Consider the following 13,194-nt stretch of genomic DNA (forward strand, 5'->3'; position numbering starts at 1 on the left):
AAAGTGACAGAACCAACAAAACCTGTTAAATGAGACCTAAACACTGGATTTAAGTAAAGTGAAGGTCCAGAAAGACTGGACTGTGACATAAGCCTTTCAGTTGGGGCTATTAACAGAAACTGTTAAAAGCCATAATAATGTTTTATCCAAACAGAACACAGATAAAATGTATAAGTAGTAAATTGATTTATGTAAGGAGTGAAATAACAATCAAATTTTATTTTACAATTCAATTGTATAGCTTCCTTGTACAAGAATATACCTTGTCTAGTCAGCAAAAGACATATTATGATAACAGAATAATTAGGAAATAAAACATGTTTTAAAAGCAAATATAAACATTAGAAAACGGTACAGCATTGTTCCTCCAATGGGAAGTGGGTACACAGTGCTTCAACATAGAAAAAAAATGACATTGCATTTTGTCAAAAATTGAAAAGCAACTCAAACTAAACTTCATACACTTTGAAACTTCTGTAAAACTCTTTTTAACTTACCAAACAGTGAAATTCTATGTCTAACAAGAGCAGCAAGTTTGCAGAAAAGGCTAAAACAAACAAACAAAAAATATAAAAGAGGATGAAGCATACACAGAAAGTATTTGCGTGGACAACAGCTAAGCAAAAACTAAGAGCCCCATTTAATTTGAAAAACAGTTGCTGTAACTGTTTTTAGAAATACAATAAGCCTACATATTTTAACACCTAGAAAAAAATAAATATTATTCTTTAAAAAAACCCTCTATTTCCTGTGACATTTACTTGTTAACTGTTTCTCAAGTTAAACAGTTTCTGAAATGCTATGTACCAGGGGTGTCAAACTCGCGGTATCACTTTGTTGTCACATGATATATCGCAACATTTTTCCCCATTGCTAAATTGGGTGTGGGAGGCATGTGACACATTCGGCCTGCGGGCTGTGAGATTGATAACCCCGCTTTATACAACTACAATTTAAACTAGGGGGAAATGATAAATTCTATTTTATTAATTCTATTTTTAGCAATCAGACAATGTTAATTAATTGTGAAAATGCTGGTATACATTCACCAAAATCCCATGGTAATTATTCATTAAAATATTTTGCAGGCGGGGACATGGAGAGGAAAACACACTGATAGCTGATACTTGTCATCTACTTTAAAAATCTAACTTTCCAGGGGCCGTTAGAGCCCATTGAAACCTCCACTAAGCGGAAGAACCACCTTATCTTGTATATACTTCAGAGAAGATAAAGGTATCTGCTCCGTAAAGTCAAGTAAAGTTGTGATGTATTAGTAACTTGAATGCCTAAAGTATTTTATTCCCATCTGTGTGCCGATATTTTCACTAATAATTTAACTTATTGATAACTGTTATGTTTTAAAATAAAGATTTAAAAAACCTTAAGAAATAAGGAAAGAAAATAAATAAGAGATCTAAAGCTCAATGAAAATGACTACCCACTGAGATCTTTTAAAAAATGTACTGAGTGCTCTCTGTGTATTAGGAGACAGTCTTATCCCCAGATTGCCTAAATGATGAATGGATTATGGCAAAATCGTAGGAGAATCAATTCCTAAATATGACAGAATGTAGAATTACTTTAGGAATATATTAGGTTCTTCTGTTAGCTTTCCTCATAGTGATAGTAGTAATCAAGGTAAGGATATATATATAATCTTTAAATAAATGTCATACTATCTTCCTTTATAACAATAAAGTTTAAACCCTTTATTGTCAGATATGACAGCTATTAGGAATGTAATCTTCAATGCCAGGTTTTTGAAAGAAATCTTACAAATTGGCTGAAAAGTGGTTTTGGAAAAAGAACTAGATGTTCTATAAGAAGAAAATTATATTATATAGATAAAGAAGAAAGAAAGGAAGGTAGAAAAGAAAGGAAGCAACATTTCGTTTAAAGCAGTGGTAGTCAACCTGGTCCCTACTGCCCACTAGTGGGCATTCCAGCTTTCATGGCAAGCAGTAGGGGTTTTGTCTGATACTGAAGCACTTTCCTTTTTTTAAATTTAATTGATTTTTAAAAAAAATTTCATACCATTATTTAAAAACATTTTCATTAGGTTTTCATAAAATTCCCTGTGACAATTTAAATTTCTGAAAATATACTGTTTGTATCCCCGCGCATACGTTTAGTTCACGTTACAAAAGCAAAAATAATTGGCGCTATAGTGCGACCGCAAACAAAAGACCCTCATCCCAAAGTAGCTCACGCATCTCCCCCCACACCACCCAGCTGTAACAGACAAGCAGAGCTGGTAGCCGGTGCCCCCCCGCCCCAAACCCAATCCACAATGCGTGAGAGGCATGCGCAGACGACAATACATGGCACTTGACTGTGGAACCGGTGGGCGGTTAGAAAATTTTACTACTAACAGAGATAGAAAAGTTGGCGGTAGGTATAAAAAGGTTGACTGCTCCTGGTTTAAAGCATACATGTCTGGACAGAAGGTTTGAACTTGGGAAAATGAAAATTAAGGCAGGTGGGTTTATTTTTGGTTATATTTTTGAACTTTCAGTTCCCAGGAATTTTAAATCTTTAGGCTAAGGATTTTGTCTTTTACCAGCTCCAAATATTTCTGCATAAAAAAATGATATTACATTAATACATTACCATATCCTGTCCATTTACATTGTTCAATACTAGGCAAAGAAATAAAATCAATATAGATTTAATATAGCGCTTGGCTCCTGTAAGCAGGACTACCATAACTAAGTTACATATAAGAGAAACGAAAGCATCCCCGCTCCAATTTTAGTAAATGGTATTAGGTTCCATACCTGTAATTAATAATTAAAAGAATGTGGCTTTGTCCCCTTGATGATACTATAGCGACAATACATCTATTTATATGGTGCATAGTTTAGTCTATGTTCCAACTGTGGTTGTACATCGAGAATTACCTCTATGGACACATTTCTGTGACACAAGCACATTTACTAGAATCTTATGCAACTAATTCCATTACTGATTCATTTAATGTACATTGCTATATACATGTTTTCTTTCTACATACCTTGCTACCATTTCTTTTTCTTTATTGGAAGCATATCCACTACTACCAAATGGTTTTGTTGAGGAAGAGAGGAAGTACAAGCAATGATTGGTGAAATACTGGTCAACTAATGGTAGCAGAACCTAAAGAAGTAAAGATGTATACAAATTGTAGATTATGACTATAAGATAACTACAAAGAGTGATAGCTATTTCCCTACAGTCATTGTCTAAGGAGATTCTTAGTCATCCAGGTCATGGTTGACCTTCTTGCCCTGCGAGATTCCCCTCTCTCGCGGGTCTGGCCCCCCACATTATCGAGGGCCCATCTTGAGGACGGGTTTTGGAACCCCGAGAGATGGCATGCCAAAAATAGGAGACTCAGGGGATTTTTAATTAATTATTTTAATCGGGTTTTTAAGGGGAATTTTAATGGGAATTTTAAGGGGAGGGTGGGAACTGACGGGTCTGGGTTGGAGGGAGGTAGTGTCAGGTGGGGTGGGAGGGTTAGGGCGGGTGATGGGGGTAGCCCGTCGGGAGGGAAACCAGTTCCAGCGCATGCTCGTGGCGACTATCAAATGGGTTCGGAGGTTATGGGGGGGGAGTGTGTTCCTTTGTGTGAGGGTGAGTCTATTTGCACGGTAAGTGGGAGGGGCAGATATGGCGGAAGGGGGGGATCGTATCGACATAGGGGGTCACGCGTTCGATGTATACAGGCGATCGCGTGCCCCGATCCCCCTGACTTCTCCCGTTCCCCGGATGGTCAAGACCCTCAGAGCCTGGGCCTTCGTCTGATGTTATGCAACGCACGGTCCGTGGCCAATAAGGCCCCCCTAATACATGATCTGATTCAGGGGGGTGCCGCGGATATTATAGGCGTTACGGAGACGTGGTTGGGCAGTGAAGGGGGTGTGCCCCTGGCCGAGAGGTGCCCCCCAGGTTTCCGTGCATTCCATCAGCCCAGGGTAGGGGTGGAGGGGTGGCGGTTGCTATTAAAGAGGGTCTAGAGCCGAGGAGACCACTGTACCTCAGATTGCCGGGTGTGAATCCCTCTTTGTGAGGTGGGGTCATAGATGTCAGATGGGCTTGCTGGTCGCGTACCTGGCTCCTTGCTGCATGACAGCTGCCCTGCCCGAGCTCCTGGAGGTGCTTGCCGGGGTGGCAGTGGAGACCCCCAGACTTTTAGTCATGGGGGACTTTAACTTGCCATCTGCCGGCTCGTCATCGACGGTAGCTCGGGAGTTCTTGGCCTCCATGACGGCCTTGGACCTGACTCAAGTAGTGGATGGCCCCACTCACATCGGGGGAGGCACACTGGACCTGATTTTTGTCTCTGGTCAGTGGTTGAGAGATCTGGACTTAAAGGAAATAGTCATTGAACCTTTGTCATGGTCAGATCACTCTCTCCTTCGCCTGGACTTTCTGACCGCTACCCAACACCGCAGGGAGACGGAACCATTACGTTGGTACCGTCCCAGGCGCCTGATGGACCCAGAGAGGTTTCGGACGGAGCTTGGGCCACTTCCTGAGGGTCTGGCTCACGGCACGGCAGAGGAACTAGCTGCAGCCTGGGAACGGGCTGCGGCTGGGGCTTTAGACCGTGTCGTGCCTTTGCGGCCTCTGACCCGGCGCAGATCCCAACCGGCTCCTTGGTTCTCCGAGGAGCTGAGGGGGATGAAACGCCGGAGAAGACGCCTAGAGAGTTCCTGGAGGTCCAGCCGTTCAGAGGCTGATCGGACACTAGTTAGATCCTATACTAGGACCTACCTAGTGGCACTGAGGGAAGCGAGGCGTTGCTACGCCTCCTCCCTCATTGCGTCGGCAGATAACCGCCCAGCTGCCCTGTTTCGGGTGACCCGTTGCAGGGACGTGCTGAGGAGTTTAACGGTTATCTATACGATAAAATCGTTCAGCTTAGGGACGGTCTGGACCAAAATTGTGGCGATTCAGACGGGGTATCTGAGGGCGGTCTTGGTGATGTTGTTTGGGATGAGTTTGACCCTGTGACTCCCGAGGACATGGACAGGTTGCTGGGTAGATTGAATGCCACCACGTGTTTACTGGACCCGTGCCCCTCCTGGCTGGTGCTGGCCATTCAGGAGGTGACATGAGGCTGGCTCCAGGGGATCACGAGTGCTTCCTTGTTGGAGGGAGTCTTTCCGGCCCCCTTGAAAGATGCGGTGGTGAGGCCCCTCCTCAAGAAGCCTTCCCTGGACCCGGCTGTTTTAGGTAATTATCGTCCGGTCTCCAACCTTCGCTTCGCGGCGAAGGTTGTAGAGAGTATGGTGGCATATCAGTTTCCCCTGCACCTGGAGGAAACTGTCTATCTGGACCCGTTCCAGTCCGGCTTCCGACCCAGTTACAGCACTGAGACGGCTTTGGTCGCGTTGGTGGATGATCTCTGGAGGGCCAGGGATAGGGGTTATTCCTCTGCCCTGGTCCTATTAGACCTCTCAGCGGCTTTTGATACCATTGACCATGGTATCCTGCTGCGCCGGTTGGAGGGATTGGGAGTGGGAGGCACCGTTTATCGGTGGTTCTCCTCCTATCTCTCCGACCGGCCGCAGATGGTGTTGACGGGGGGGCAGAGGTCGACCCCGCGGCGCCTCACTTGTGGGTGCCGCGGGGTCGATTCTCTCGCCTTCTGTTCAACATCTATATGAAGCCGCTGGGTGAGATCATCAGTGGCTTCGGTGTGAGGTACCAGCTGTACGCTGATGACATCCAGCTGTACTTTTCCACACCGGGCCACCCCAATGAAGCTATCGAAGTGCTGTCCCGGTGTTTGGAAGCCGTACGGGTCTGGATGGGGAGAAACAGGCTCAAGCTCAATCCCTCCAAGACGGAGTGGCTGTGGATGCCGGCATCCCGGTACAGTCAGCTGAGTCCGTGGCTGACTGTCGGGAGCGAGTCATTGGCCCCGATGGAGAGGGTGCGCAATTTGGGCGTTCTCCTGGATGCACGGCTGTCTTTTGAAGACCATTTGACGGCCGTCTCCAGGAGAGCTTTCCACCAGGTTCGCCTGGTGCGCCAGTTGCGCCCCTTTCTAGACCGGGATGCCTTGTGCACAGTCACTCACGCCCTTGTGACGTCTCGTCTGGACTACTGCAATGCTCTCTACATGGGGCTCCCCTTGAAGGGCATCCGGAGGCTGCAGTTGGTCCAGAATGCAGCTGCGCGGGTGATAGAGGGAGCCCCTCGTGGCTCCCGAGTGACACCTATCCTGCGCAGGCTGCACTGGCTACCTGTGGCCTTCCGGGTGCGCTTCAAGGTGTTGGTGAACGTCTTTAAAGCGCACCATGGCATAGGGCCGGGTTACTTACGGGACCGCCTGCTGCTACCGAATACCTCTCACCGACCCGTGCGCTCTCACAGAGAGGGACTCCTCAGGGTGCCGTCGGCGCGACAGTGTCGTCTGGCGACACCCAGGGGAAGGGCCTTCTCTGTGGGGGCTCCCGCCCTCTGGAACGAACTCCCCCCAGGACTTCGTCAACTTCCGGACCTCCAAACCTTTCATGAGCTTAAAACTTACTTATTTATCTGCGCTGGACTGGGTTAGTTTTTTAAGTTATGGGTTTTTTAATGGGTTTTATCTCCAAATTTTAATTGTGGCCAATTTAAATAAGTTTTTTAATTGTATTTTAATTGTATTTATAGTGTATTGTGTATTTTTACTTGGCTGTGAACCGCCCTGAGTCCTTCGGGAGAAGGGCGGTATACAAATTTAAATAATAAATAAATAAAATAAATTATTGAGAATCATTATTAGATCTGGAAAAGTCACCAGAAGCCACAAGGGCAGGACAGATACCAAGGAGCTATTACTAGCAAAAGAATAAAGAATTGTTTTTATTTACTTGTAACTGTAGCTTTTTAAGTGATGATCTATAATTGCACAAATGTACAAAAAAACTCTGGTTGGGCTTTTTAAAATGACATTTTGTAGGAACTCCCGCTATCCTACAACATACTATACAAAGGCAGAGCCCAAGGTTGTCCATTGTAAACTATGATGGTGTCAAAATGCAATATACATGCACTGATATAATTATTACAATGCAACGATTATGTGCTTGTGATTCTGTCATAAGTATGTCATTAAGCATGTTATTTGCTCTCCTATAGCTCTCCTATGGATGCTTATAATGAAACTCCCAGCAACTTATTTCTGTGATTGTTTTTAGCCTGGATGTGAATTCCTTCCAAATTATCTATTCTGTATAAATTCTTTTCATCCAATGAGATTTAAGAGAGTTTACTATGGGCCCATATCCAGAGGCACTGTTATTATCAGAAAGGGCAAGCCTTATCAGTGAAATTTCCCCTCTTTTGAAATAGCCTCCCTCCAGAAATCAGGACAATGTGCCCCACCTAGCATTGTGGAATCCTAGCTTTTCTAGAAGGTTCATGAAGAAAAAATGGATGGTTGGTTGCTTCTTTCCAAGGCTGTAGTGCCAAGTGATGGATTTGGATGAATAACTTATATTTGGGTTGATCTGACATATATTTTGTTATATTTAGTAGTTTTTAATCCTAATACTGTATGAAGGGATATAATCAGAATTGTTTTGGCATGAGTAGCTTGGAATAACTAAATAAATAAGTGGGTTCTGATGTGGGATGATAGAATGACAGATAAACGAAATAAGGCTTTCTTGGTTATTGAGGCTACTCTAAGTGCATCATTTAATGCTTGAAGGAAAACAATAATTTTCCTTCAAGCATTAAAATAAGTACTTTATCAGGCTTAGTACAGAAAAGACCAGAATCCACAATGTGCCCTTCACTGAAGCAGAGAAATTAACAATATGGAAATTTACAGCCATACCAGATACCAGAAGCACTTCCTGGTTTCAACAAAAAATAGCAGGAATGGCCACAATGGACAAAGAACAACTCAATCCATTATTGCTGGTCTGACCTTTATTAGTGGTCAGAAGAAAACTGAGAGAGTTGGAAGAAGCTACGCCTTCTGATATAGCACAGACCCAATGAAAGACTAGAGCTCTAAAATATTCTGAGCAGTAACTGTGGTGATGTAGAATACATATGGGTAAATCACAAAAAATTATGAAGACTGAGAACTCCTCATTACTATGGCAGGAGAAACCATATGCATACCAAACTCAAGTGTATGATTTCTCATTGTAATCAATCATTAGAGTAATGTATCTCAAAACCATTTGTGCCCAACAGCAATCTATAGCACTATCACAGCATTACTTTCATGTATGCTTATAACGTCTTAGCTACCAAGTGAATCAATGACATAGAACCACTGATAATCATAAGATAAAGCTCAACATAGAAATATCGACAATAAAATAAATTCTGAAAACAAATAATACTGGTGAAATTATGATTTCAGTGGATTATTACTATTGGCTTTATGGCTTAGATGAAATACTTTGAACTTGAATTTAAACCACAACAATTTCTGTGTAGAACAGGGATGTCAAACTCGCGGTGTCACATTGTTGTCACATGACATGACATTTCCCCCCCTTTGCTAAACCAGAGGCGGGCATAGCCAGCACGTGATGCTGGCACCCCTGGTGTAGAAGAACAATTTTTAAACTTGTACCTCCATACAATAATTTTGGAACTTTATATATTTTTCTTATTTATTTCTCTTGATTTCTTCTATGATCAAAGTGAATTCAGATTATTTATTCTACACATAGCTCTCAAAATCATAAGAATGTTGGAATTAAAGAAGGTTGTTTTTGATAACACATTACTCACTTTGGCAAAGAATTTGATTTCTTGATCATGTGGAGATTTCTCTGTTTTTCCACTGGTAACAATGGCTTCTGTGAAGAAATAATGTAAAGATAGACAACATTAGGCAGGATTATTGTCACAGTATTTAAGCTTGTGGAATTCCAGAAGCAACAATTTATTCTGCAGGAAGGCTAACCATATGGTTCTATTTATCAATCCTCTCCACTGACTTTAGTCAATACTACTTGCAAATTTATAAATTTGAATCAATGTACGAAAGTTCCATTCATATTGCCCAATTTCTAGTTCTGAAAGAGTTTTCTGGGGAAAAAATCGCCATTATAGAGAACATTACTGTATCTTTTGTACGTACCTTTCTTCTGCATTCCGCTAAATTTATTTTCAGCTTCAGTGAGAAAAGGGGAAAAGAACTAGTTGAAGATTATAGAGCTGCTTTGGATTTTTCAAGAGGTGCAAACAAGTGCAAATCAAGCTAAGTAAATAATATGTGGAGTAAGTTTTTTTAATTGCTGCTTTCCCCTGTTAAAACTTTATTTTACATATGGAAAAAAATATTTAAGACATCCAATGTTGTGCTGAGTGCAATGTGTTGGATAAAGATCACAGAGATCTAATTCACACTCATTCTAAACTATGGAGGCTCATGAGGTGGCTTTGGGCTGGTCACTAACCCTCAGCTCAAGTTTCTCTACAGGGTTTTATTGTGGGAAGAAAAAAGGAGGAAAGAAGACATTGTCTTGAGTTCCTGAAGGAAAACATAGTAAACACCCTTAATTACTGAAATTGATATTGATCAGTCACTCTTTCTCTCTTTCATTTTCATCTCCACAGATTGGTTGCTGACAAAATAAAATGAAGAAATATCCCCATTTAAGCTTCTGAGGAAAAAGAAACATAAATCGAATAAATAAATAAAATACTGCAATTATGTAAATATCTTTTTCATGTCATACAATTCCTAGCTGAAGGAGCAAACAAGATTAAGAAAATATTACCCAGCATAACATGGAGCTAGGCTCCTAATGACATTAATTCTCCTGTTTGAATCTTCCTACAATGCACCATTCCTATTAAGATGAAAACTTCATGTGGCCAAGAATAATAGTCCCCTTTCCTCTCTGAAGAAGAAATACTGGGACATGTAAGACCATGTTCCTAGCTAGTTTGTCATCTTGTCTTTTGATCACAGAAATGGATCCTAAAGCAAGGAAACTAGGGGTAGAGGACAGTGAGTTGGTTTCAATTCTTCAGTGGGAAAACTGGCCAGGGCCTCCACGTCTTCTAACATCTCCTGCTGGTAGAAGAATCTGGACCCTCTCTGAGTCACATCATCTCATGGGGGAATGAATATTCATTACTATAGTATCAGCAATAAATATAATGCTAATAAAAATGCTTAATGTAAGCAATGGCAAAAATAGGTATCTTTTTCATTACTAGCTTTTAAAAACATTAACAAAACTTACCTAGATGTGTAATGAATTCTTGAGCTGAGTCAATATATTTAAGGATCCTTTTGAGAAATTTATAAGCAAACCTCTTTTCCATTGATGAAGCATCCAATTCCAGATCATTTAAGCCTCTAGTGAAACAAAAGTTTAACCTATAGTTTTTAAAAAAAATCTAGCAAGCAGCACAAAAAAAGCTTGAAACACTATGCTTATTGAAAATTAAGTTTTTATCACTTTAAATCGATTTATTAAAAGTTATGTTTAAAAATTCAGATGATCAAACATGGCATGTATTTAGCATTTACCTCCTTAAATTTGGTTACAAGATTGTTTGGAGCATATATTTATTGGCCAACTAGGATGAGATAGGTATTAATATCTATTTATTTTCCTAAAATTTGATTTTAATTGTCACTGACAGCAAAAGAACTTTAACGGAACTATAGCCAGTTTTGGGGGCCAGTGTGTAGAAAGCATGAATTTTATAAATATAAATTAAGATTTCCAATACTCTCATTAACAGTATGACAGTATTCACCTTACATTAACAGTAATGTGAAAATAATATTCCAGTTTGAATTTTTTACAAATATGTATCTATTCTCTTTATATCATGATCAAAATATATCAAGACTGTCCATGTCTTGCATGGTTATAAAGACTACTGTATTTTTTGGTGTATAAGATGCACCGGAGTATAAGACTCACCTTAATTTTTGGGGGGGAGGGGACAAGAAAAAAAGAATTCTGCCTCTGCCTACCAGCATCAGGATCAGTGGCGTCCTCACTTCCATTCAGATTTTGATAACAGGAGCAGCCTGGGGAAGCGCGGAGGTCAGGCTTTGAAACACAGATGAGCACCGCCCCCTAGAGTCGGGAACAACTAGCACGTATGTGCAAGGGGAACCTTTACCTAATGCAGCAACATGCTGTCTTACTTACTTAGCACTTAGGACTTCAATTACTATGTTTCATGACACATTCACAGATTGACCCAATCTGTGCAATACATACCAAATGTTCCCCACTTATTCCAGATGCCTATGGTTACATAAACACTACAACTATTTGAGGATTATTACTGGAATGCAATGTAATAACTGGACTCTACAACATTTTTGTGTGCATATGCCTTCAAGTCAGAGTTCTGAAATAGTTCTGCAATTTTCTTGAGAAGGTTTTTCAGAAGTGGTTTGCCCTTTCTAGGGCTAGAGAGAATGACTGGCCCAAAGTCACCTAGCTGGTTTCGTGCCTAAGGTGGCACTGGAACTCACTATCACCTAGTAACCTAATGTAACCTAACCTAACCTAACCTAACCCAACCCAACCCGATTGGCTGTCACCCTACAGCATTCTTCTTCTATGAATTTTTAGTAGTATTTCAGATGACATCCAGGAGATCCCCAAGTTGTTCCTTTTAATGAAAAATGTTGTGTGAAAGCGAAACCTTATGACATTTTAGCATTCCAGTTAAAGAGATTTAGGAGAAGGCACTCCAGCGCAGAAAATGTTTGCGGCTCCCACGGTCCGGCAATTTATAACTGCTGTTTCCTGACTCGGCAAGCACTGTAAAGAAAAGTTTGTTCAGGACTTCAATCCACTCCCGTCCCTTCCCGAAATCATTTCGCAGAGAGCAGCGTGGAAGCTTATCGTGATTTCTCGTAGAGTTGCAGCACAGGAAAGAGAAGGCAGCAGAAATGGATGGTTCTCCTTTTCCCAGATGCAAAAATGTCTATGATTCCCCAATCAGGGGAATTAGAGAGCTCTTTCTGTCCTGTCACTTTTCAAATGTATGTCACACATACTACTAGCTTTTCCCACCAAAGAATGGAAGATTCTAAACACCCCGCTCACCTATAAGACATCAGGACAAACGAGCATGCGTGGCACTCTTCGGAGAAATTGAGAGCAAACCAAGACGCTAAGTGCATGCCCATTATCGATCTGCCAGGAAGCTCATGTGCAGTATAGTCATAACGTGACGGTTCCCGTCATAAGCCCTCGGCTGAGGTTTCTCAGCAGCTTTAAGATGTGTGGACTTCAACTCCCAGAATTCCTCAGTTGAAGTCCATACATTTTAAAGCTACTCGGCCAATAGGCGTGCAAAAATTGAGATGGATCTCTAATTCCATGATCAGAAGATGGAACTTCCAGGATACCTTGAAGCCTCTTTTTTTTCCCCCTGAGAAGACTGTTAAAGAGACAGAAAATAAGAAAAAAAGTAGAAAACTCCAGGATTTTTGTGGAACTGTGACTAGCCGGGATTCTTTTGCATTGCAAAGAAAATGGAGCAGATGTCTTCTCTGACAGGGTGGGGATGGGTGGGGTGGGTGGGATAAAAAAAATTGCAAATTTCTTTGGGCAATCGGGGAGGAAAACACTGGAAAACGCCATGCATTGAGGCAACGCTTTTTTCCTCCCAAATTGCCCGAAGCAATTTGCAAATTCCTTTGGGCAATCGGGGAGGAAAACACTGGAAAATGCCATGCATTGAGGCAACGCTTTTTTCCTCCCAAATTGCCCGAAGCAATTTGCAAATTTCTTTGGGCAATCGGGAGGAAAACACTGGAAAATGCCATGCATTGAGGCAACGCTTTTTCCTCCCAAATTGCCCAAGCAATTTGCAAATTTCTTTGGGCAATCGGGAGGAAAACACTGGAAAATGCCATGCATTGAGGCAACGCTTTTTCCTCCCAAATTGCCCAAGCAATTTGCAAATTTCTTTGGGCAATCGGGAGGAAAACACTGGAAAATGCCATGCATTGAGGCAACGCTTTTTTCCTCCCAAATTGCCCGAAGCAATTTGCAAATTTCTTTGGGCAACCGGGGAGGAAAACACTGGAAAATGCCATGCATTGAGGCAACGCTTTTTTCCTCCCAAATTGCCCGAAGCAATTTGCAAATTTCTTTGGGCAATCGGGAGGAAAACACTGGAAAATGCCATGCATTGAGGCAACGCTTTTTCCTCCCAAATTGCCCAAGCAATTTGCAAATTTCTTTGGGC

General features: G+C 41.8%; 1 protein-coding gene across 1 annotated transcript in view; it reads right to left on the reverse strand.

Annotated features, from left to right (window-relative positions):
• Positions 1 to 13,194, reverse strand: part of RYR3 (ryanodine receptor 3) — a 343,388-nt gene that overhangs the window by 104,143 nt on the left and 226,051 nt on the right. The window contains exons 58-61 of the mRNA XM_058162131.1: positions 10,206 to 10,321; positions 8,740 to 8,807; positions 3,017 to 3,138; positions 498 to 547 (exon numbers count right to left, since the gene is read on the reverse strand). Coding sequence (XP_058018114.1) covers positions 498 to 547; positions 3,017 to 3,138; positions 8,740 to 8,807; positions 10,206 to 10,321 — 356 coding nt within the window. The remainder of the gene's footprint in view (positions 1 to 497; positions 548 to 3,016; positions 3,139 to 8,739; positions 8,808 to 10,205; positions 10,322 to 13,194) is intronic.

This window comes from Ahaetulla prasina, chromosome 1, assembly GCF_028640845.1.
Source record: "Ahaetulla prasina isolate Xishuangbanna chromosome 1, ASM2864084v1, whole genome shotgun sequence".
NCBI lineage: Eukaryota > Metazoa > Chordata > Lepidosauria > Squamata > Colubridae > Ahaetulla > Ahaetulla prasina.